At 39.5% G+C, this 24759-nt stretch overlaps 2 protein-coding genes across 2 annotated transcripts in view; one reads left to right on the forward strand and one right to left on the reverse strand.

The window, feature by feature from the left end:
- Window positions 1-9308: 9308 nt before the first annotated feature.
- On the forward strand, window positions 9309-11878 carry LOC104157575 (lipid phosphate phosphohydrolase 1-like; the record flags this gene model as incomplete). Its single annotated transcript, XM_009694968.1, has 2 exons — window positions 9309-9485; window positions 11753-11878. Coding segments are annotated over 2 exons (303 nt in total), but the record flags the coding sequence as incomplete, so codon positions are not given.
- Window positions 11879-12097: 219 nt separating this feature from the next.
- SKIV2L2 (superkiller viralicidic activity 2-like 2 (S. cerevisiae)) overlaps window positions 12098-24759 on the reverse strand; it is a 47176-nt gene continuing 34514 nt past the window's right edge. The window contains exons 19-27 of the mRNA XM_009694967.1: window positions 23643-23771; window positions 22371-22481; window positions 21849-22037; window positions 20549-20712; window positions 19043-19148; window positions 17739-17795; window positions 17160-17322; window positions 12690-12794; window positions 12098-12330 (exon numbers count right to left, since the gene is read on the reverse strand). Coding sequence (XP_009693269.1) covers window positions 12278-12330; window positions 12690-12794; window positions 17160-17322; window positions 17739-17795; window positions 19043-19148; window positions 20549-20712; window positions 21849-22037; window positions 22371-22481; window positions 23643-23771 — 1077 coding nt within the window. The 3' untranslated portion in view covers window positions 12098-12277. The remainder of the gene's footprint in view (window positions 12331-12689; window positions 12795-17159; window positions 17323-17738; window positions 17796-19042; window positions 19149-20548; window positions 20713-21848; window positions 22038-22370; window positions 22482-23642; window positions 23772-24759) is intronic.

Genomic DNA, 24759 nt, shown 5'->3' on the forward strand with positions numbered 1-24759 from the left:
TTCTCCCTAATTTATGTCTTGGTTTGTGGGACAGCATTGGAGAGCAGAACTTAACTTCTAACTTCAGGAATGGAAATACTTACTTGGTATGTAGTTTGGGCTCATGTCTTTCTGGGAGGACACAAATAGTCTTTATTCCCCAGCATTTACAGTTACTTAATACTGTCTTTCCTAAGTTCCTTGCAGGAGCAGCTTTCACCCTCCATGCTTGTGCAGTCAAGCTTTTAAAGGTTATCGAAATAAAAGGAATGAGTCTGTGATACTTTATCAACTTACATAATTGATAGCAGCTTCATTAAGCTAGTTTCTGCTTAAAGCCTTTTATGGCAAACTGTAATGAGTCTACATTTTGTTCACATGTTTGAATTGTCAGTGTGCTCATGTGCAAAATCTCTACTTGTCCTGGTCTCACGTCGCCTGCTGTGCGTCACTTATCTGGTGTTAAAACAGAAGCAAGGGTAGTGCCTACTGCAAAATCACTGTGGCACCTGCCACTGAGAAGGGAGGTTTGCTCATCTGCAGAGTAAGGAGAAGAATGCATTAAATCTATTTCATAAAACACTTAAGAAACAAGTTTCAAAAGAATGATAATATGATAGAAATGTGTGGGGTTTGAATAACTTTAGGGAATGTTAAATGGCTTATATAATCTACCTATTAAATTTAAAAGCAGTAGTGTGTATCACTTAATTTTCTTATAACATAGAGAGAGCATTGCTGCATATTTAACTGGATGTTATGTTGCCGTGTATCTGTAAAAAAAGCCATTGTGTCTAGCTGGACCAGTTTAAGGCCTGGCTTTTCAGTGTACTTCCAGGTTAGACTTACGGTTTCTTATAGTTTCTAACTCATTGGTATACGGAATGAGAGAAACAACAGAAGAATCTGCTTGCAGACTTCTCAGGCCAAGAAGCTGTGGTGGAGAATGTATTTTGAGATTCATTTGGCAGAGCTGGGTGGGTCAGTTTGGGTCCAGACAGAGCCATTATCTCTGGGATGCTTTTGCCAACAACAGCTCCACATGGAGACTAGAGGGAGTGGGAGTAACAACAGTATGTGGGAACCCAGTGACCTAGTAACAGATGCTGGATCCCAAATTGTTTCTGTCGTTCCCTTCGCATGCTGCTCTCTTCCTTTCATAGTTAAACAGCTGGCACAATCTGTCCTCTATCAACAAAACCATTTTATCTTGGCTTGCAGAATGGGAGGGTGAGTGTAGTTAAACACCTCTTCTAGCAATGTCCACATGACCAGACAAGCACCCTTTCCCTAGAGGGGGAGGTGCTGCACTAAATCATAAGTTTTTGCTTCGACTTTTTTCTTTTTTTTTAACTTATGTTTGACAGCTATTGTAAATTAAAATGCTAAATACATGCTGTCTTCAGTAGCAAGAATGACCTCACTACAGCTTTTGCAGTTGGCAGAAATGAGTGTGGCCCTGAGGATCAGGTTGCTGTAATGAAGTTGGTCTTGGCTGGCCTGGGCACTTCCCTGCCTGCACCTAATCTGGGATGAAGGGCAGGGCTGCAGGAACCCAGCCAAACTGTCCTGCTATTCTGGGGATGGCAACGTGTTTGTGTTGCTTAAACTTGGGACGAAAGGGGATGATAAATCTTTGCACGATGTAACTTGAGTGGCTGTCAAGCTCTCCCACAGGTCATTGGAAAGAACATCTTGTGTGACCAAGGACACAGGGAATTGCAGTCAAGAACGGGAGAGTGACTGGTATTTCAGTGACCTGGGCTAACAGCCTTCTTTTGCAGAGAGATCATAGACAAGTGAAAGCGGCGTTTAGGCTGCTTTTCTGTAGTCGTGCTCCTGAATGTGCCAATCAGGCTTCGCTCTTGAAATCTCTTACCTTAATTGTTTGTGTTGGGATTGGAGGTAGAGTGAAACAGTACCCGAATAAGAGCCTGGGAGCCTTTAACATGGTATTGTAGGTATGTCTGTTTGCATGGCAGTATTTCTTCACTTTCCCAAATGCTACTGACGAGAGCTACATAATGGTCCTTAATGTGTTCCTGCCCACATGAAAGTTGAGGACTACCTACCCTTCAAAAACTAATGAAAAGACATTTGTTACTGAAAATGTTTTGTTTGGCTGTAGCTGTGGGTAGTACCAAGCATCTTACTTGAATCAGATGAAAAAATAAAGAGTAACTGGTCATGCCATGAGGCTCAAGTATGGGGATGCTTGTGCTTCTACTTGTATGTGCTCCTAGTGTTCTTTCAATATTGGTATTTAGACTTTTTAATAGTAAGCAAACAAAGCAAAATGAATTCTCCATAGTTTGCTTGGGAGTTACAGCTGTCAGTAGCGATGAGATTATTGTGAATTGGCTCCTCTAGGACTGAGCTGAAAGCAGTACCTTGCAGTGCTTACGTTCTTCTATTGAAGGTTTCTGTAACTTGGTAGACACAACAGAAAAATACTTGCTCCAAGTAGAAGGAACACATTTAGGTTTTTTTCGCATCAGAAAAGAAACAAGTGTTAGCATTTGCAATGGAATAAAATGTTATTGTTTGTCCTGCTTTATGGTAAAATGATGTCAATAAACAATTATTTCTGCAACGTACAGCCAAGTTGAGACTGGAGGACTAAAAGCCCAAACTCCACTATTTATCCAGTGGGAAATATCTGTACAGAATAGATTGATTGTACTTTTGATACTGAATTGAGAGTTGGGCTCTTACTAGTGACAGACAGGATTTCTGACAGACAGGATTTCTTCCCGTTGCACAGGAGGCAGCTCTTGCACATCAATTGCCTTTTGACAGCAGAAGGCAGCTAACTTAAAGGCCAGACTAGTACATATTCTGCCTTTTCTCCCTAGTTGGTATTTTTTTTTTTTTCTTCAATTCAGCTGTCCAACGGATCAGTTCCCTGTACCAGCTCACCATAGGGCTGTTCAAACATCAGAGCTGGCACAGGGGAATCGGCAGGAATACATGGTTAGAGTCAAAGGGACAGACCATTCCTTTGAACAGCAGCCCAGATGCACCTCCATCTTGAAGTAACTGCAGACCTATATCCTTTTCCTTCACTTTAAGGGGGAAAATTAATTCTGAAATGTTGCTTCTCTTTCCTTTGTTTTCTGCCCAATAAAAATAAAACTAAGGAATGGATAATATTGCAGACATACCAGGGATCATAAATTTGTTAAGAAAAGGAGGAGATCTCATTAAAAAGGCAAAATAAACTTTGAAGTCTAAGTTGCTTTTTTCTTCTTTCCTTCTTTCTTTTTTAAGAACCCTAGCTCATGAGTGACTCATGAATTCTGCTACATCTCTGTAGTGCTTTTATAATACAGCTCTCTGTTTGGATGTGAACCTGTTGTTTAAAATTAGATGGCATAAGCATTATCCATATTAATATCAAACTTCACATGAAACAAACTGCACATTGATATCAGGTTTGCAGGCAGTGTCTTGTTGGTTGATGCCTAGATTTCTGTGTTTATTCATAGATACAGTGCTTACAGGTATAAAACAAGCTATTGCACTTGTATGTAATATTTGCATAAACACAAGAATGTGTATGACAGATTATTTCTCTGCACATCTTGTGGCTCTTGGCCATTGTTTTGTGCTCAGAACTGCAATTTTTGAACTTTCCTGGATTTCTTACACTTCCTTGAATTCCAGAGTTTGTGGTAGCTGAAATACGTTTAATAGCTTTTATACAAAGCTATTTGAATATGCTAGCCAAAACTAGCACATAGCTTTTATACAAAGTAGCTTTTATACAAAGGAGTCTCTGGAGTTTCTTGTAACACACAGAAAGGGAAGAGCTGTTTTGCAAACTTTCACAAAGGAAGTAGAAAGCTCAGAAGATCTCTGAAGAGGGCTTCCCCCCCCGCCCCGTTGCCTAGTCTGAGCAAGGTCTGTACTGCTGGGTTGTCAAGCAGGGCTGGGACAGGGAGATGTCAGATCATCTGTCTAAATGTTTGTTTTCTGTTGCTTTATAGCATTATGCAAGAATCCAGGGTGAATGTCTCAGCTCTTTCATCCTCTTGGAGGATCTTGTTTAAATAACTACTTGTATCAAAGGTACTTGGGTGTAAACTATGTCTTGTAGAAGTGTGTAGTGCTGTGGTCACTGGACTCCCTTCTCCCCACAGAAGGGTAATAATGCTGATTTACTGATGGAGTTGGAGGGTGGGTAGTTACTTTGGCACTCTGTGCATCTACTCAGCTTCCTAATGGAAGACTTCACAGTCTTGGGAGCAGGGTGATTGTGTCCTGTAAGGATGTCCTTGGGATATCAGTAGAAATAGCATTTTCCTGTTCTACAAATGTGCCTGGATTCTCAGCCTTTATTCCTAACCCCAGGTCTCCTGGAGAATTTTGCCCCATCTTTTATCATGTTACTCTGAGGCTGTTTTTTCTGAAGACTTTCAAATACTGGTGCCTTCCCTTCTTCCTGCCTCCCTGCCTCATTAACAAACCCACCAAAATGCCGTACCTCCATATCCCCTCCCTCCACCCCAGAAATCCCGGAGCCAACCACATAACACGTGTACACACACTTGAGTTGGCCTACGCATTACTGTTTCAGAGCTTCTTGGTTTGGGAAGAGTCCTTATGGTGGATTTCCAAGGACTGATTACTGTTTGTGGCTTTTGGGACTTTTTGGGTCAGCAGACTTGCTTCAAAGTATGAGCTTTTCTAACTGTAGTCAATAATGGATTGAAACACTAATTGTAACTGCAGTAGGATCTTGTACCTACTAAGAGCAAGCCAGTAGTGCCATAGGGCTTTTTCTTAATGCTCAGGCAGATACCATGAAGCCAAAGTTAGACATGACTAATGGTAAATGGTAAGCTAAGTAAAGTAAATGCCATTTAGCTGATCTCTCCCAAAACTTGTATTACTACTATGGTCTCTCAAAGTAGTGTTTATTTCATAAAAGAACTTATTTTCTGCACCTTTGTTTCTCTTCCAGACTCTTACTAGTTGTACTCAGACAAATGGACAATTTGTCTCATTTCCCCATGTCACAAGGGAGTTTCCTCTCTAGGAAAACCATATTCTCTCTCTGTTTTGCTATTAAGTTCACAATGTATATTAGGATTGAGGAGAGAAAAATAAGAAGGAAAATAGGTACATCTCCAAAGGGAAAGCATGCCTCTCTTTCTTAGGACAGAACAGGACACCTGTAGGAAATGTGAAATGTGATTACTGGGGCCTTTTGATATCAAGAAACATAAAATCCCATTAAAGAAAATGCATTTTTTGAAAAGTAACAGAACAAATTAATTGATAAAAGTAAAGCTCTTCACAGGGGGGAAACATCTGAGAAACTTTCTTGCCTTTGATTTCCATTCTTGAAGGAAGACTGAAACTGCAGGAGGATTTCCTATACCTTAATAGGCAAAACATTTTGCAGTACAGAACTTTTGTGTAACAAAGCCGAGAAGGTACTGAATGAAAAAATGATCAAGGAGTTAGAAGTATTAAATTACTTAAATTAAACATCTGAAATACGGCCTCGGTTAGTGGAGTGAGTAGGTTTTGGTAGATTTAAAAGAATTTAGTGCCTTTAAGGTGGGGATGTGAGATGTCAGCTATCAGGAAATTTTCTTGTGAAGCAACATGGTTACACCTCCAGAAGTCCAATCAGGAAATAAAAGTCACTATACTTTAAAATTAGGTAGGCAGGCATGTGTATATGTGTATTAATACTTTTTTGGTAGAAGGGCAAATATTTGAAAGCTATGCTGGAAACGTTAAGAGTAGCAAATAATTCTTCAGTTGCAGAGACCCTTCCATTCATGCCTGTGGCTTCTTGCAAGAAGCCACAAAGTGGCTGTGAGTTTCTCTTCATTCCTGTGTGTATTTTTAGAAATGAGGTACTAGACCATAGATTAAGAAGAAACTTGTGTTCAGGATGTGTGTGGTGTGGAGAACATATTTTCATTATAGAGTAAGCATTAGCTAGTGGGGGGTGGGGAAAGTTGGTGATTATTTAATCCCATTACAAGAAAGTTTCCATGAAATCTGTTTGTGCGCTTTAAAAAAAAAAATGAACAAAACAAACATGAGAAACAGCAGGATAGATGAGTGAGGAGAAATAGATCATAGCGGAATATTACTGAATGATCAGACAGACACCCAGAAACAGGATAGCAGGGAAGCTAGCGTGGTCAAATAGCTGTCACTGACGGGAGCGCCTTGCTAGCACAGCGCTGCACGCTCCTGCTGTGTTCAGCGGCTCACAAATGTACTTCTCAGCAACGACTGAAAATGCTGGTAAGGGGCCTGACAGTCGTATTAGCCAGGTGACTTTTCCTAAAGTTCCTGTTGCTTCCTTAGATTAGAAGTTTTACTTGTGAAGTGTATTCCTTTCTACCAAAGAGGCTTGGGTGGGTAGGGATTTGCTTCTGTTTCCCTTTAAGCCTGTGCTGTAAATGACTTGAAAGAGGAGCAAAAGAACCTGAGGCATGTGGTGCAAATTGGGAGGGGTTCTGTAAACAGTCTGAAGTCATTACCCTCTGTTAGTCAACAGGGTCAAAATAGAAGTGTGTGTTAATGCAGTGTTAACGCCAGAACATCTCTATATTGTGCATATGTAAGTCCTGTATAAGGACTCAGACTATATAAAGGACTCTTGGTCATACTTCTGGTACCAACCTTGCTTTATATTTAATGGAGTTATAAGGTAAAAGCTCCATGCTCTCGTTAGCGGCTTTATTTTTCTGTGCAGTCCTGCTGGCCTGTTTCAGCCCAGACATACCACTGTTGTCTTTCTAAGAGTGAGTCGTGGTAGCAGGAAGAATCTCTGTGGGGCAGCCTGACTGCCTGAGCCTATTAAAAGCAGTGTCAGTTTGAAGTTGCCTGCTTAAAAATAACATGGTATTTGCTATTGCAGCAGTTGGTTAATAAGCAGTTACTCTTAAATGAGCAACAACAACCAAACAAACCAGAAATAAACAACAGTAACCAGAAGAACAGCTGTTACTTCTGAAATTAACTATAGCAGTGATCAATCACACTGACACTTACCTGTGGTATGATTTCTCACCCTTCTCACACCTAGTTTTAGAATAATGCAAGTCCATCTGCTGGCAGATGGTGCAAGAAGGGAGTTGGCCATTTCCTGTACAGCTACCGGAGCTGGTGCGCAGCAGCACCTAGAATTGATGAAGCCTGTAGCCAACTGCATGTGTTCTGCAGGTGATAAATAAAGCAGCTCCAGGTCTTCTCTACAACTGGAGATTACTCTCTTAGTACTGAAATTAAGTCTCCACATAGATGTTAAATCCAAGTTTCTTGTTTGATGCTTTGTCAAGCAGAAAGAAAATCTGAATATATGCTGCGTAAGGGAGATTCAGACTGTTTTATTGGTCTTTCGGTGTCATGGGCTGGCATCTTTCCAACTTTGCGTTTTGTGTGGCTTGCCTCATTTTCTTCCTCTGTTCAGAAGTAGACCTGGTTTCCCATCTATCTGCAGTTGCATAGCCCTTTTTCTTTCTGATACGACTATACATCTTTGCTAAGTACCAGAAATGCTTACATGGAAAAAACTTTTATTACAGCAAAGTATTTTAGCTGCCTTAAAGAGAATTTAGTGGGAATAGGGAAGCCAGTATCAAATCATCAGCCAGCTCTTTTTAGGATACCAGCATGTGGTCCTTGGACCCACCTCCGCTCCATTTGGCACTCGAGTAGTGTTCTGGTCTACTGTTGGTAAACCCAGAACTAGTATTAATATGAGACCATTAAAACACCTTTTGTTAAAGGAACTGTGTGACAGCTAACTTCTGAAGTGGCTAAACGACATTTTCCCTAGTGGTGAGATTACAGTCCCCAGAAATGCAGTGCCCACCACTTGAGGGTGGTGGTGGAATTATTTTCCTGTTCAGGCTTAGCTGTAGCTTCTTCAGAGTCTGACCTTGTTGTTGAAGAAAACTGGTTATGGATAGGGTTGATCTTTTTGATGCTCCATTTATAGCTGAAAAATTCAGCATGCCAAAATTATGATGTAAGTTTTTCAGAGAAACCAACCAAACATTCCCCAAATGTTTAACTTTGGAAAGTAGCACCTTTGCATCTACAGCACATGCTCTATGCCTGTATTTACATTGTAAATGTAATGCTTCTAAAAGGCAGCCACGCTTTTGAAGTTGGTAATGGAGGGATTTACCAGAAGTTTAGCATGCTGTCTTAGTGCCTGAAGCCCCTCTTTTAGTTAGCTTCTAGGAGTTTGCAAGACTGTCAGTTAAGGGTTGTACTCGACCTCAAGTTCCTAGATGGAACTGCAAAGACATACTTGAAATATTAAATAAACTTCCAACTGTATTGTATATGGTAACAATGGTGCCTTTTTTTTGATCACAAGATCAAATTCCAGAATAAATTCAACGATGTTTTACAGGGTGGATTTGGAGAAGCTCCTGTTGTAGCTGAAATAAGAGGTGTCTGTCGTAGACAGCCCAGAGAAGGAGACAAAAGCAGGGTCTTAAATTAGATGGGAAAGTAATAGTGTTAAATACTGTGAATTTGAGATAACACATGAAAAGCATAGATACAAGGCAAATAGAGCCGAGGGGAGAGAAAAAGCATGGGAACTGCACATAGCCACTTGCTTACCAGACTGGTAACGTGGTCAATGTGCAGCTAAAAAGGACTAGGAACAGATGGAGCTCAGTGAAATACAGCAGTGACAACTAAGGAATGGGATCCTAGATGTCTTCAAGCATTATATCAAGTTAGTTCTGATGCCTAACCACAGCTGGAATATTATTCTCAAAATTGCTAATACTAAAGGTGACTGGAATTGAGAGTAAAATTAAAAACTTGTCAGCTATATCTGTAGTATATGTAAACTTCACTAAACATGTTAATGGTCTTCCTGTTCAGAGCAAGATGGGGCTCCCTGTATTTGGAGGACTGTAAATTTGGATGGTTGTCAGCTATTGTATAAGACTTACCTGTAGTTAATGCGAGAGTAAAATACTGGTTTGACTTCCACTGGGTTCTGTCTAAGCTTTAAGTGGCTCTGGTTATTACCAGTACATTTATCCTGAAAACAGCAATTTGTCACATAGGTACAAATACAGCAAGTATCTGCGTGACGATGTTACGTAGTTTTATGTAAAAAAAAAATGGTCTTTATGACCAACACCAACTATCGAATGCTGCCTTAGCATACTTGTGAGAGTATGGCACTTGGATCATTTGTGGACATTTATCATGTCTCTGAACACAAATTTCAACTCAACTCTTTGAACAGACCCAACACAGTTTTACTTAGCTACTGCTTCTGTATTTACTGCATTTTATAACATTTTTTCTATTCCTTTTAGCTTTACCTTCAGGCCAGAATGAAAGGAGACTGGGCAAGACTTGTACGTCCTACTGTACAATTTGGTCTTATCGCTGCATCTATCTATGTGGGTCTCTCACGTGTTTCTGATTACAAGCATCATTGGAGTGATGTTTTAACAGGACTCATTCAGGGAGCGGTGGTAGCTGTGCTCATTGTAAGTAATTCCTGAGGCGGGTGAGTGGGTGGGGGTGTGAACACTGCTTTTATAAACGCACCTTAGAATTGCAAGCTGTGCTCAGAGGAGAGCAGGCCTGTCTTCCTGATGCTTTGAAAATTGCTGGAGAAGGGAAACAACTCCTTGAACTGTGTGGAGCAGTAACAGTACTTCAGGGAGTGAGGCAGGCTCTGGGCCAATGATGAGATAAGTGGTCTTTGGCTGTCAGACAACATGAAATTGTACCTGCCCAAGAGCTTTTCAAGTAACCAAGATGCAGTCAACTGCAAAACTGTGTGGGCCTCTATATAACCATACCTTTTGCTTCTAGTCAAATTCTAAATCTAAATCTCAGGTACAATAGCAGAGAACCGTGTACGAGGTAAGCAGGGCAAAAAAAAAAGCCTTTAAGGAGAAGGACAGCATGAAAGTGTCTGCCTCTGCCAGCTTATAGAGCCTGTTTTTTCAGTCTGATGGGGAAACTAAAACCCTTCACCATTTCTTGTGTGTGTTTTGAGTGCTAAAAGGGTGCTCACAACAACTAGCATGTGAAGCTTAGCTGTACTGATGACTTAAAAGCTATCCCAAGGAACAGAGAATCAGCTAAACTTGGAGCTGCAGGCCTGGTTTGGTTAACTTAGTGGCAGCAGTTGTGCTGACTGGCACTAGAGTGCCATGGTTGATTCATCCATGGGAAGGGACAGATTGGAGAGACTTCTGGTGCAGAGACATGAGATCATACTGAAGAATTCAGTTACCAAGAACTGAGGCTCACGAGGAAGAACCACCTCCAAGACAAACGCTTTCTCAGCTGAAAGTCAGAAGGGTATGGTTCATTTCAAGACAAAGCTTTACTTGTTGGAGTCAATCATCAGAACAAATCTTGGAGCAGCACTGAAAAGCCCTACATACTGCATTAGGTGTTATTAAATGGTGGCATATTGACCAAAATAGAATCCTACCCCTCGCTTTTGTACAATGTCATTTTCTAAGAAAAGGAGTGCAGGGAATGAGGAACATCAGGGATTGAAGAGCTGAGGGCACTTTTATTGGGAAAACAAGTTTAGTGAAGGGTGTTGGATGATTGAGAGGTTGTCTTAGAGATGCTTGGTAATACCAGAATGAGCAGAAGGTAGTACTACAGAGAAGAGAGTTGAAAGGTGAGGGAATTATTTTAAAAAATAAAACCCCCAAACAAAACCCTTATCGGAAAGAACTGAGGACTTCAACTTTAGAAATAGAAAGCTGAGGTAAGAGCATGCTGGGTCAGCAACCGCAAATGGCGCACTAAATTGAGTGAATTCAGCATTAAGCGCAAGCTGAACTTCATCTGGTATGCAGCTAAAGCAGCATCCTGGGTCATCAGCCAGCCCTCAGTGTGGAAGGGTGTTTCTTCTGCTGCCTGAAACTGTGGTCTGCAGTTCTCAGGTTTGCCGTGGGATACGAAGTGGTGATGTAGGAGGGGAAGGGATTGTGAGAGAAGGCTTCTTATTCATTGCACTTCATGCAGCACTGTACCCAGCATGTCTGCTAGTATGGCTTTGAAGTGGGCAGCGGGAAGAGAGCAAACTGCAGAATTTCCCCAAGGCACCTGTCTCGTAGTCGGTTGCTATGAAGGAAGTCAGGTGGTATGTTCAAAGGAATGCAGGAGAGGATAATGTAGGTAGAGTTGGCCTTGCAGCTGCTGGAGCTGAGGGTGAGACGCACATATTGGGGAGGGGGCTTCTGTGAACCTTGCCAAGGAGAGGAATCCAGGCTTGGTTTAACCAGCTTTTAAAAAAAAAATGCAAGTGAGAGTGACACTTCAGAGAATAATAGTTACTAACTACTGAACTCTCTTCCATGTGCTAAAGCACAAGCTCTCCTGTCCTGTTCTAAATAACAGAATAAATTTAACCATACATGTGATGTGGGTCCTGAGCAAGCTTATCTTGCTCCTTCATTTAGAGTTCTTCAAACTATGGCTATTGTAATGAAGCAGTGCCTGATAAGGCAGTTAGAGCAGCTAGTGAGCACATGAACCTTGAATTTGCCTTAAACCATCAGTGGCTAAGTGGTCAGTGGGAGGGGGCAATAGCTGGAGAAAAAGCTATTGAAAGACCAGATGCCAGAATTTTATATGAGACTTCCTAGCAAATTTCTAATGTTTTAATCTAATAAAAAATTTAAACAGTTTTGATAATGGAATTTACCTTCTGCAAAAAGCATTTACCTGTTGTTTGAAAGCCTTATAAGTGCAGGAGCTTAACACTAATCTGCTTGCTTAGGTTGTGTACGTGTCTGACTTCTTCAAAGTGAGAGGATGTACATTTCAACCGAAAGAAGATTCCCATACAACCCTACATGAGACTCCAACAAATGGAAATCACTTTGGCAGTAATCATCAACCATGAAGAATGACCCACCTCACCTGTCTTGCTCTCTGAAAGGAAAACAATTTCACAAATATAACTATGTAATATAAGTAAATGCCTTTAAGGGACTGCTGCTGCTCTTGGATGCTCACTTTACCTGTATATAGTAACATCTACCACAGTTATTGTATATCTAAACTTTTAATTTCTGTTGGTTCAAGCTCTTGCTTAAAAGAAAAAAGCTATTCACATTGTAAATTTTTATTGAAAACATGGTAACAGTTATTACATACACCGCTGTCTGTACATGCCTTGTTGAAACAACTGTGATTTAAATACACACCATTAAAAGAAATTACTTGAGATGGAAGTAGCATGTGAAGCTGATGAACTTGTTCATAATGTGGATCTAGTACTGTTTTTAGATGATACCTTCTGTTACAGGTAAAGGCTTGCAGCAAACACAATATCCCTCTTGATTTTTGTAATCCCTATTAAAAAGGAAAAGGGTATTAATATCCAGCAGTCATAACTGACACAATCACTATTTTAAGAACAGTTACAGACATGTAATACTGTGCAACAGAGAAAGTGTTACAAGTCTTAAATGGAAGTCATTGTACATCCATTTTTAGTCATAAACTTGGTCAAATGCTACCTCTTTAAGTCAAACTTTGTAACATTATTTGGAAAGAGAGCAATGATGCTGTTTACCGTGAAGTCAATACCAGAAGCTTGTATTACCAAATCCTTCACCCATGCCCTGCCCTACCTCCTCTCCACTCCCCCCCCCTTTCCTTTCATATGCTTTCTAGAATTACTTCTTAAACTGTGGAAGTGAAATACATACCCTCTGCAAACTTATTTTCCAACTCTGTGTTTCCAATGGCTTTTGCAGCCTGGCACATCTGCCGAAGCAATTCCTCTAGCCTTCTCATGCAACGAATTATGCTACCTGTATAAAAAGAGTGAGGGAAAACTTTGTATCCCCTGCCACATCATATCACTGAATAGTCACTTGAGCCCACTTTGGACCAAAGCAATAGTTCCTTCTCCAGCCCTGTTCAATTTATCTAGAAGCCAATGGTAAAAACAGCCATATGTCTTAAGCTTGGTTTCTATTTAACAGTAGATTTTTCCATCAGGTATGTCCTTGAAGCTGTCGTCTCCAAATGCTAGTCCTGTTCTTGTGTTCTATCTTTACAGACTCTAACCAATATTTAGTCAGAGGCCTCTCTGGGCCGTTTAGTAATTCCTAGTGGTTTTTTCTTTCAAGGACTTGTTAAGACTTCCCTCAAAAACTATATAGGTTTGGGGGATTTACAAGTTTGCTGCTTCAAGAACCAGCACACATAGGGCTATCTATCAAAAAAACCCAAACATAAGCCTTAGTTCTTTAGTTGGCAGAGCCAGTGAGACAGTAAGTGGTCTGCATTACTACTGTGCTATTCCACTCGATTGCATGTTTATGATAATGTACACAAGCTCAGTCTTGACATAGCTCCTTCACTGCACCCTCATGCCCACTGTAGTTTGTTATGCTTTCATCTCCTCTTTTAAATTCCTTCTCAGCCGGGCCCAAGTCACTTCCACAAAAATGACCCTAATGCTTATGCTCTTCTAGCAGCAGGCAAACAGTATGCTGTTTGGTCATTTTCTCCAGCATCTCACACCTACAGTCAAAATTACTTTATGCAAAATAACTGTCATAGGGTAAATATGGGATGAGGGGATTGAGAGCAGCCCTGAAGAGAAGGACTTGGGGCTGCTGGTGGATGAAAAGCTAGACATGACCCAGCAATGTGCACTCACAGCCCTGAAGGCTAACTGTATCCTGGGCTGCATCCAAAGCAGTGTGACCAGCAGGTTGAGGGAGGGGATTCTGCCCCTCTACTCTGCTCTGGTGAGACCCCCCCCTGCAGTACTGCCTTCAGCTCTGGGGTCCTCAGCACAGGAAGGACATGGGCCTGTTGGAGCGAGTCCAGAGGAGGCCACGAAGATGATCACAGGGCTGGAGCACCTCTCCTGTGGAGACAGTGAGAGGGTTGGGGTTGTTCAGCCTGAAGAAGGCTCTGGGGAGACCTTAGAGCAGCCTTCTAGTACCTAAAAGGGGGGTTATATGAAAGATGGGGACAGACTTTTTAGTGGGGCCTGTTGTGACAGGACAAGGGGTAATGGTTTTAAACTAAAACAGGGCAGATTCAGACTAGATACAGGGAAGAGATTTTTTTCCTGATTAGGGTGGTGAAACACTGGCACATGTTGCCCAGAGAGGTGGTAGATGCCCCATCTTGGATGTGTTCAAGGTCAGGTTGGATGAGGCTCTGAGCAACCTGACTGAGTCGAAGATGTCCCTGCTTATTGCAGGGCTGGACTAGATGCCCCTTCTCTAGTTCAATGAGATACTAGTTCTAGACAAGGCGTAGTATCTGGAGAAAAACTGTCCATATGAAAAGAACGTTCTACAAAGCTGTTGGGAAAGTGAGAAGTTAGGAAAAGTAAAGTAACACTTCTCTTCTAAAAAGTATTCATATGGTACCAGTAGGCCATGTCAGTTTCTGCAGGAAGAATAGTTTGTGTAAGGCCAGCAGTCTGCAAAACCTATTGGAATGACAGGAGATGAAAAAAACCCCACACAGAGTCTATTGGACACAAAGCCAAAGCAAGTGAACTGCCGGCAGCTCCCCTGAGCATGGCCACGGTGCTCAGCTTGCAAAGGTCCTGCTCGTCTCCAATTACACGGCCAACCCTGACAACCATTCCTGGGAGTACTCCTTTACAGGCAGCGTAGCTGGGGTTGTTGCAGACATACTTTTTTTGTGCATGAAAAAACCCTGTATTTTTTTGAATAAATGACTATTGTCTATACTTCCACAGTGTATCTGCAACTGATTAACAGGATACTTAGCCCAGTTTACCATTCACAGACTCACAGACTCACAGAATCATTTGGGCTGGAAGGGACCTTCAGAGGTCATCCAGTCCAACCCCCTTGCAGTGAGCAGGGACATCTCCAACTAGATAAGGTTGCTCAGAGCCCCATCCAGCCTGACCTTGAATGCCTCCAGGGATGGGGCTTCCATCACCTCTCTGGGCAACAGACTTCTCTTCCCTACAGCTTTAAAAAGCTCCTCTAATTTCTGTTTCTTCTCAACACACACATTTCACCTTAATGATGACTCATTTTCATGAGCCAATCACCACTGCTCCCATCTGTGGCAAGCACACTTGCTCTTGGAGCACTCGGACTTACGCTGCAACCTGAAAAGGTAGCCATTCACTTGCCACAACTACAAGCTTTCACACTACTCAGAACTGCACTCAAAAGGGGTTTCAGACATGTGACCATCAATACTAATACAATAGCAGAACAGTATCTATATTTAGGCTTGTGAGAGCGGAAGCATGCCATCGACTCAAGATTTTTGTCTAGAGAAGTTTTGCTAGTGCCTGTTAGCCTGGATGGCAACACAAAACTGAACTTTCGTCTCCCACTCATGAAGAGCAGAGTCTTTCAGAAAGCACTTTTAGTAAGTTTGGGGGAAGGGGGCGGTGTGTGATGAAAAACTTGCTTAAAAAAAGTGGTGGCTTCCAAAGGACTCTAATGGCTGGACAATTTTCTGCCTCCTTACTAAAACTGGTGCACGACAGTGAAGTTGGGACTCCCTGTAATAGCAGCAACTCATTATTGCTAATTCCACATTGCCCAAAAGGCAAAAAGGGAAATATACCTCCTTTTAGAGCTTTAATAAGCCATCATGCAGTACCTCATGGTAACAACCTCTATCAAAATTAAGACAGGAAGCATCAATACCTAAAATGAAAATTTGTACTTAAGATCAAGTTAAGGACACTGTGGTTTTTGGTTTGTGTTTTGTTGTTTTTTTTGTTTTGTATTCTCTTTTTTAATTTCTTAGAAATCACTATAGCGACTTGGCGAACCAGGGCAAACTCCCCTGGGATTTAGCAACACAACACTGCATTTAAGGTTAGCGTAACTGACAGTGGATGTCTGACGTGCTTTCCTTCCTTCTGGACAATGCACAGAAAACCAGCCTGTGAACAATTAAGGGAAGTATCATGTGTCAACTCCTGCTACAAGAGCTGAAGAACTCAAAATAGGCCTGTAAGATCTAATTTTGAGGGAGCAAGCACTGTTGACTAAGACAAAGCTGACCAACTAGCCTTAGCCCAAATATGGTAAATGGCAGACATTACTGCCCTGTGAATTAAATGTAAAAACAAGACAGTTACTCCTCATCCTTTTGTGTTCCCCTTACTCAGGGTGCCTCTATAGCAGATGTACAGCTCAGACACTCATTGCAATAGGAGGAATCTGATTAATGCCGCATCAAAGACTGACAGGATTCCTGTGGGTCACAGGCAACCTGCTTTACAAAGTTCCTTGGTCTATACATTGGATTACAGAAGTGCATGAATTCCTTTGTTTTAAGGGCTTCCATTTGCAACTGTGTACATACAAACAAGAAAACAGCATTTGAGAGAGGTGAGACAATGGTGACAGTAACAACTTCGAAAAGGATTTTCAAATACACACAGACTTGTAAGACTGCTGCACCCATCCTACTGTTCTCTCAATACTTTCACAACTTTCAACACAGCTGGTGAAAGATGAGATCAGGTTTTTCATTCTGGTTTTACCTTCAGATAGATAGTTTGTCTTTTTACAAAGTATCTAGGCTTTAAGTCATCCTGTGTTTAAAATAATGAAAACTAAATATCCTTCCTCCAGGGGTCGTTTCTAGTACTCTAATTTCAGGAACCAAATTAACCCTGGTGACAGGTTATATCTAGGCTTTTCAAATATCTGCATTGCACTTCTGTGATGAACCATCCAAAACAGACTTGGTTACCACCTCTCACTTCTGTCGTCATTAAGACAGCAGAAGGAACCTTCAATTTGCCAAATAAATAAAACACTTAACTGTAATGAGGACAAGCGCAACAGCTGTACTTCTTAATGCATTTGGAACACGGTACTTTTCCCTTTAACTAGCAAAAGTGCATGTTACCCTTTGTTGCAATACTTAGGATTTCTGAGTTTTACAGAAAGTTTTTAAAATGTAGAGATCTCTCTTAAAAATCATCAACAGTGTGACTAAATTAACATATTGTGCTGGTTAAACCATGACACATATATAGTGAACAAATTTTATCCCTCTTAGCTTCAGCTGTGGAGATACTTGCATACATCTGAGTTAATAAATGTTGTGATCCATTATAAGGTTATTCAGAATTACCATTCCATGTTATGGAATTACCATCTCACATCTCTTAAAGAAGAACTGATTTAACATACCTTCAAAGACATCGGTCATTTTGCAGATGTGAGCAAAGTTAGCTCCATTTGCCCATGTATACACAACATCCATTAGGTTGGGCCTGAAAGAATTCAAATAATTTTCTTCATCGATTTCCAGTTTTGCTTCTGCTGACACCTTGGCGATTCTTTTTGCACACTCCTTTAAAATAAAGTATTTTAAACTTGTAATATGCTGAAACAGATTAAGTGTTTAACCAATGGAAAGGCTTGCATATTATTAGATACTGCATATAGCATGAGGTTTCCTTTTTAGCATGAAATTACTCAGAATCAGAAAGTAAACCACTATTTACATTAAGTCTGCCTGCACTAGCAACTTACAGTGTAGTAAGCAAGCTTATAAAAGTTTTTAAAGGCATGTTCTAAATTAGCATAAAGACTTACTGTAAACAAGACAACCCATTATTACACACTACAAAATGACATGCAGTGCCAGCCAAATTACTGATGATCCACAATCAAGTCTTCGTTGTGCGCTTAGTATACTTTACTCATACACTTTACTCATGTTAACATTAATCCTGAGCTCAGACAGATTTCTAATGGACAGATTACCTGCATTTGCCGAAGTGGTCCTGCCAACTGCTCTGTCAATTTTGGCATTTCACTAGACTGAAAAAGAAGACATTAAATTATCTCATGCACTCTATACATTTGCTCTACAACAAATTAAATACAAAAATAGAAGTTCAATGTGTGCTACTGCCATCCTAAACGATTCCAATGACTTCTCAAACCTATTACCAAACACTAAAATTTACTGAATTCCCCAAGTACTTTTCTCAAACTAAATCAGAAAATGAAATCTTTCTGTACAGTATGCCAACAGTATGAAAAAAAAGCATCTGCTTTCTGAATACTTCCAAAATTCCCTCTATTTAGCTGTTCTGTAGTTTTGAACTGCCAAAATGCTGATCATTCACTACTTTAACTGCTACAAGCTTTTCTTTAAGAATACAAAAAGCAAATGCTTTTAATAACTTAAACATCAGTGGTTATGTATGAAAATATAGCTATTGAAATACAGCAACATTTTTATGTCCAACCTGTTTAGACCCGAGAACTATTGCTGAGTGAACCACAATATTCTAACTAACAATGGCTTACCTTGGTATCCCTTCTACTAACAAAAGTCATTCATTAGCATCTGCTGCTAATGTGCTTTCCACATTTAGAATCAACCTGAGTGATACATCTTGCTAGCTATCTGCAGTAATATTTTGTATGGAGCTTTATTTTTATTTTCTTGATGATGCTAAACTTCTACACAGCTTGTAGGTGGGGAAAAAAAGGGCATCTGGTATTAAATGCCCATGATTTTGGTTTTAGTAACACATGGTCTGTTTTTAACAGCTCTTTTGGTATCAGCTCAATGCAGTACTGCCATTTCCACCAATAGGTCAAGGGTACCATCCAAATAACATAACATGGGCATGTCTCAGAATTAAAGATACCCTCAGCCCAGTATATAGGAGTGGATATTTTTAAGGATCTTGTTTGAAATAATCATTCTACAATCTAAATTATAAGGGTACGTGTGTGTATACATATATAAACACAAGGCCGTATACTGAGAATCTATTAATACTGCTTCATTGCATGTGGAGGAAACAGTGGTAGATTCATTACAAGGACTGAAATTTTACACAACCTTCAGCATGTCACTCATGAGGAAAGATATTTTAGCATTGAAGCGGCAATGCTTTTGGTAAGTTCAATGGGAGTTCACGTCAAACACCTTAAGAAAGGATAAAAAAATGTGCAATGGCTCATTATGACCAATTTCTGGAATTGAATTATAAATAAGACTGTTGGTAGATAAGAATGTCTAGAATTCATGAAATGAAGAAGTAACTCACATTCTCTTGAAAGACAAAACAGCTTAGTAGTGCAGTTGCTTGTTCTGCAGATAAGTCATTGAAGAGACCATTGAACATCATTTCTGTCAGGAGTAGTTCATCAGCACTAAAATAAAGAGGAAGAGAAGGAAGTTTAGGGAAAAGACTTACTGAAATGTAATTTTTAAATGAACTACTAATAATCCATTTTGTGAAGTAATTGGATGTAGATAAGAAACAAGAGCTTCTTAATTTTTCTTAGGTGAACACCAAACACTAATATGTTAGTTTTTTAAGGGGGATGCTAATTAGTAAGAGCATGAGACAGTATTTTAAAGAAACTAAAAGCTCTTACTGGACTACAAAGAATCTCTCCTGATAGTTTGTGAAAGTTAGTATTAACAGTTGCTTTAGTCAGTTTTTATCAGACAGGACACCAAGAGATTGAATAGAACCAAAGAGTTAGGCAACTTAGGAAAAGGACTAAAATTGGTACTGCTGCTGCTCAAAAAAGACTCAAGTGGATTATTTCCAAGATACTGAAGAGAAGAATGAACTTGCTTCAATTCATGTGTAGAATAAAGACTTAATCATGAATTATAAAAGGAAGGGCGTGGATACAAAATCCAAACATAATATTTGGATGAAACATCAAATTGTTGATAAGACTACACCTTTATTTTTGGAGTTTATCACACAATGTCATAGGATGGGGAAAAAAAAGTAGATTATTTTACAAAGAAAAGTGTAACTCATCAGCAAACAGTTCCTGAAAGTGAGCAAGTTGGTAAAATTCTAATTCAGCTTCCCCATTTGCTATCAAATTTTGGAGGGCAAAAGAAGTTACTAGATACCAAACAAATCCAGGTAGCATCTTTCAAACTACCTGTAAGGCAAAGAGTACAGTAGTCACTATACCTTTTAGAAATTCACAATTCTACCAAACTCTGAGTTATAATCTGAATTATTAAAGTCTCTTTCATGAGTGTCTGTGGAATCTTTACAATATGTTTCAATATACATGTACCTGCTAAATGTATTACAGTAAAAGGCATCACTTCCATAGATTTGTTCCAACAGCCCTAAGGAAGCAATTCAGCTATGTTCCGAACCTGTCAGCAGCTTGGTAATTGCTGTCAATCAGTGTTACACCCTTGTTTGTGAGTGACTCTGTACTAAGAGTCCTGGGAAGTGGAACCACAGAAACTGAGACCATCCTCTCACGTAACATATAATATTAAATGAAAACACACACTATTGCCTAAGCTGTGTAAGAAAATAGCCATTGTTTTGGCATTTTCAGGACCACATTTTAGTTTTAAAATCTATTGTATTTTGTCCTTAAGTTGCTATCTTTACTGCTGCAATCAGTATATTCCCTTTATGACACAGATCACATATAGTCTCTGAAGAATCTTTCTTCTAATGGTCTCAGAACTTTAAAATATAACCATGACATACTAATTTCAGCAAGCACAATAAAGTGTGTATTCATTACAATAATCACTTTGCACAGAAACCGTTTACCTGCTGATTTCACAAGCGACCCGTCCTTTCATCTCAATAACATCTGAAGATGTGGCAAACCCCAGTCTTCTCAAAACACGCTTGCGGCATTTGAGTTCATCCATTTGTAAGACAGTTCTGGCTTTTTTCAGTTCTCGCTTTGCTGCTTTAATATCGACAGCAATCTGGGGGTTCAGAAGAAGAGAAATTACATGTTGCTGGTTTAACAGATGCAACTGTTTTACAGACATTATTTAATTCACATAAAGGCCTCAGGACAATGGTATATGGACATACTAGTTGACACTGACTCTAACTCTACTAAGGAGAAAGTTTAAAACACATTAAAAACAAAATTAAAAAAATTCAGCTCCCTTTACCCACAGGAAACTGGCAAGTTTGGGAAGTTAAGCTATTTACCCAGAGCAGAAAAAAAACCCAACCAGCCCACAACAAAAAAACCTCAGAAGAAATCTGTGGTTGAGAAACGAGCACTGATCTTCTGAGACCTGTACTAAGTCTCAGTTAACCAACTATTCAATCAAATGTAACCCAATGGCATCATATCCTGCTATTAGAGCTTCTCTGGTGTCTTGTAGTTTATCACAGTCACTGCCAACATCCTGACAGCAGTGCATACAGTGCAAACACCCTTGCAGAAGTCTGCTTGGTCCATCAGGTCTTACCACATGCAACTTTGTGCTGCTCATTCCAGAACTACCTCACTTATGTGAAGTGACTCCTGGAGAACCTGTTTTCTGGAGCAGCATAGAAACACAAGAGCTGTTTTTGCGCACAACCAGGTTCAGTCTAGCAGGGTGCGACTCTATACAAAATAAATAAGTATATTGCTTCCAGGCTGGGAGTCAGGTCAGGAAACAGCAGCACAATTATTTGTCTGGTATGCTCCCCAAACTAATAAGCCTCATCAATTCAACTTAGCTCTGCACAAGCATATTAAAAATTATCAGTTTCAATTCTCGGTGAAGACTTTACTGACACTATATTGTGCTATGCCTATTCAGTGAAAAAGACTTTAGTGGCAGTTCTGTAACCTTCTAATCCCAGATGACTTCTTCCGAAGAGTTTTCTTTCCAGATGTACTTCCCATCTGTATGAAGCAAGGGCATACTACAAACTCAGTCAGTTTGTTAGTGAGATTCAATAATTTTACTGTATGTAAAAAGGATTATTTGGGCTTATTAATTTAAAAAGGATTACCTGGGCTTTGCAAAGAAAAAGAAAAGCATGTAAGAAAGGAACTGTTACTGTCCCTCTCTTCAGCTAAGTATAGATACAGTGTTTCGTTTTGTATTTTTACCTGTGCTTTTTTTTCACAAAGTTTGTATACGGTTTCCAAGTTGGGATCATTGTGAAGAGGGTGTGAATACATCCTATGCTCAAATGCCTCTACTTTTTGGATTACTTTTTTCAGTCCTTGATCTTTGATGCCCATGTCATCAATAGGGTCCAGTAATGGTACTCCATCGGGAAATCGCTTCTGTACTTCCTAAGATGAAAAAAAAAAAAATATTTTTTTTTGGTAAGATTAGCAACAGTAAAATAAACTATACTTTCACAATTCAGCTGGCACAACTATAGGGACACAGAAGGCAGTAGTGTAAGTTTGTTATGTGATGTTTCTGCAGTTTTCAAAATCAGTTTAAAATGACTGTTGACAAGGACAAACAATTGACATACATCATAGCTTCCAATCCCTTTTAAGAATAAGGTTGAAGATGTGACACAAGCTGTAGACAAATTTCTTTAGAACAAGTTGTCTTGGGTTTAACAGTACTTCACTAATCAGAGCAGAGAGCTTACACAGCCTAGTGGAACTTACTTGTATAGATTTTAACACACTTTGCCTGTTGTCAATAGGCCTCAGGTCTTTTGGTATGTAAAGTCGGACACTGCTGATGGCTGAGAGAAGATGTACCAAAACAGGAACAACCTATCAAAGACAGTGTGGTAATTGATAAATCATTAAATAATTTACTTATTATTACTGTTACATACCAAAACTTTACAAAGGAAAAGGAAAACTGAGTATACAAGGACACAGCAGTAGGTAAACGAGTATCAGGAAGCATGAAAATGTGGGTAATGAGATAAAGTATTAATAAAGAAAAGTAAGTTTGTCCAAATGGGAAAATTCTGGATTCAGTTAAATTTGGGGAGATGCTACAAGTAGAAAAAAAATAATTCAGTTTTCCTATTACCTTGCCTCTTATCTACTGCAATACCTCTCGTGATCCAAATCAGACAAATTATTGTCGTATACTTAACTAGGAATACTAAGAATAGAGAACATCCAATCAGCAAATACATATTCATTAGTATCAAAACCATGAAGACACGATGAAAACTCAATACTGTATCTCAAGCTTTAAATGGAAGCTTGTGAAAAAACCATGCAGACACATTAAACAGCTGTCTCTGGTCTGAAAATTATAATTGTTTGTCCTGATACAGGGTTTCAAATTGAAAATTTTAAATAGTGTAAATGCTTTCACTAAAAATTTCAATTTAATTTTAGAATGAGATAGCCTCACGAAGCTGAAGGGGTCTGAAAAAGAGAAAAAAGTAAAAAAAAAATTCTGTTCACAGAGTCAGAAGATACTGCTAAGAAAAGTATTTGCTAAACAGCATTGCTACAATTTATTACTCAAGGATTTCAACAATTTTAACTAAGTTCTCAAATACAGTAGAACAAATGCACATTATGCACAAAATCCTGCACAAGTATCCAAGAAAAAAAACAGCGTATAGACACTTATCTCCAGATCTTATCACACATGTAGGTCACTGTCATAACTTTGTTTACATTACTGCTATTGTCTTTCATCTACTGATTTGAACTATATAACACAATAGTAACTAAGTTTCAAAGCACTTCTTATGTGGTAACAAATTCACTCAAGTGTTTTGTTCACACTTGAAAGTTTCCCCTTCAGTGAAATAAGCAACTGTTTAAGAAAGCAGAGTTAGATGCACAGCTCCTTTCTCTTCTTTTAAGCATCAACCCCTCTTTTACCAGTTTGCAAGTGCCTTGGAAATAGAATCTTCGAGAACATTTAAGAGAAACTATTGAGAATAAACATGTATAGCAAACCTGCATCTCTCCTTTCTCATCAGGTCTGGCTGGCTTTGCAGCCTCAGTAGCAGAATTTTTCAAACTCTCTTTGCTGCAGTGCAGTAGTACTTCAACTACATATAACGGGTCCAATTCACCAGAATTTGGCTGTTGAGGGCAAAGAAAAAACAAGTCTGTAACAGTTATTTTAAAATACCATCAAGAATGGAAGAAAAAAGCATGATTTACTCAATGTTAAAGGTAGGAAATGAGCTACCGCGCTTCACAGCGTATCATCTCAGTGATGCAGTATATTCTAAAAACTACTGAATCAGTATTGATTGAAAGATCCCTCATATAGAAAAGCACACTTGAAAAAATTACCCCTTCCTCATCCTCCCTCACCAGTGTAACCTAAAGCTGGCTTGCAGCTTTAGGTGCTTCTGCCTTTTCTTCTAGATGTAGCTCTTTCACAGTAAGTCAACATCTTTTGTAACTAATGGAAAATATTTGCATCATGCTAGCAGTACTGAACTTCGCCTTTTTTTAAAAAAAAAAAGAAAACTTGAGGGATCTCTTTCATTTGCAGGTTTGCAAATTCAAGGTTTTCCCCACAATAAAGACCACAGAAAAACCTTTCAAGTATAACAGCTTGTTATCTGCAGCAAACAGGAAGCTGCATCTTGCAGGCCAGATCTTTATACACACCAAACTGCACACATAACATCTGACATTCATTTAAAAAACAGAAACATGCAGATATGGTGGTTAAAGACTATTGTTCACAAAGCCATAACCTTTATTACACACCACTTTAAAAAAACTGACATTAACTATTTGACTGGATCGATATGCACTAAGGTTGCTCAAATACACTCCTACTATAAGCAAATATTTTTATGACTTTGAATAGAACTAAGTTACAGGCCGAACACTGAAGGCAGGCATCATCTTTTAAAATGCGATGTGCAAGCTTCTCTGCTTCCAAATACAAAAGAGAGAGAAAGAGAGAACTGTCTTTTCAAAATCCCATGTTAACTCAGTTCAGTTTTACTGGGCAATATTTTTCATCAGAAATCTACAACATACTCTTTTCTTTCACTGCATCCAAAGCAGGGTGGAGCCAGCTAGCACTTCTAAGAGATTCTCAGAAGTA

The sequence above is a fragment of the Cariama cristata genome, unplaced genomic scaffold, assembly GCF_000690535.1.
Source record: "Cariama cristata isolate BGI_N322 unplaced genomic scaffold, ASM69053v1 scaffold682, whole genome shotgun sequence".
NCBI lineage: Eukaryota > Metazoa > Chordata > Aves > Cariamiformes > Cariamidae > Cariama > Cariama cristata.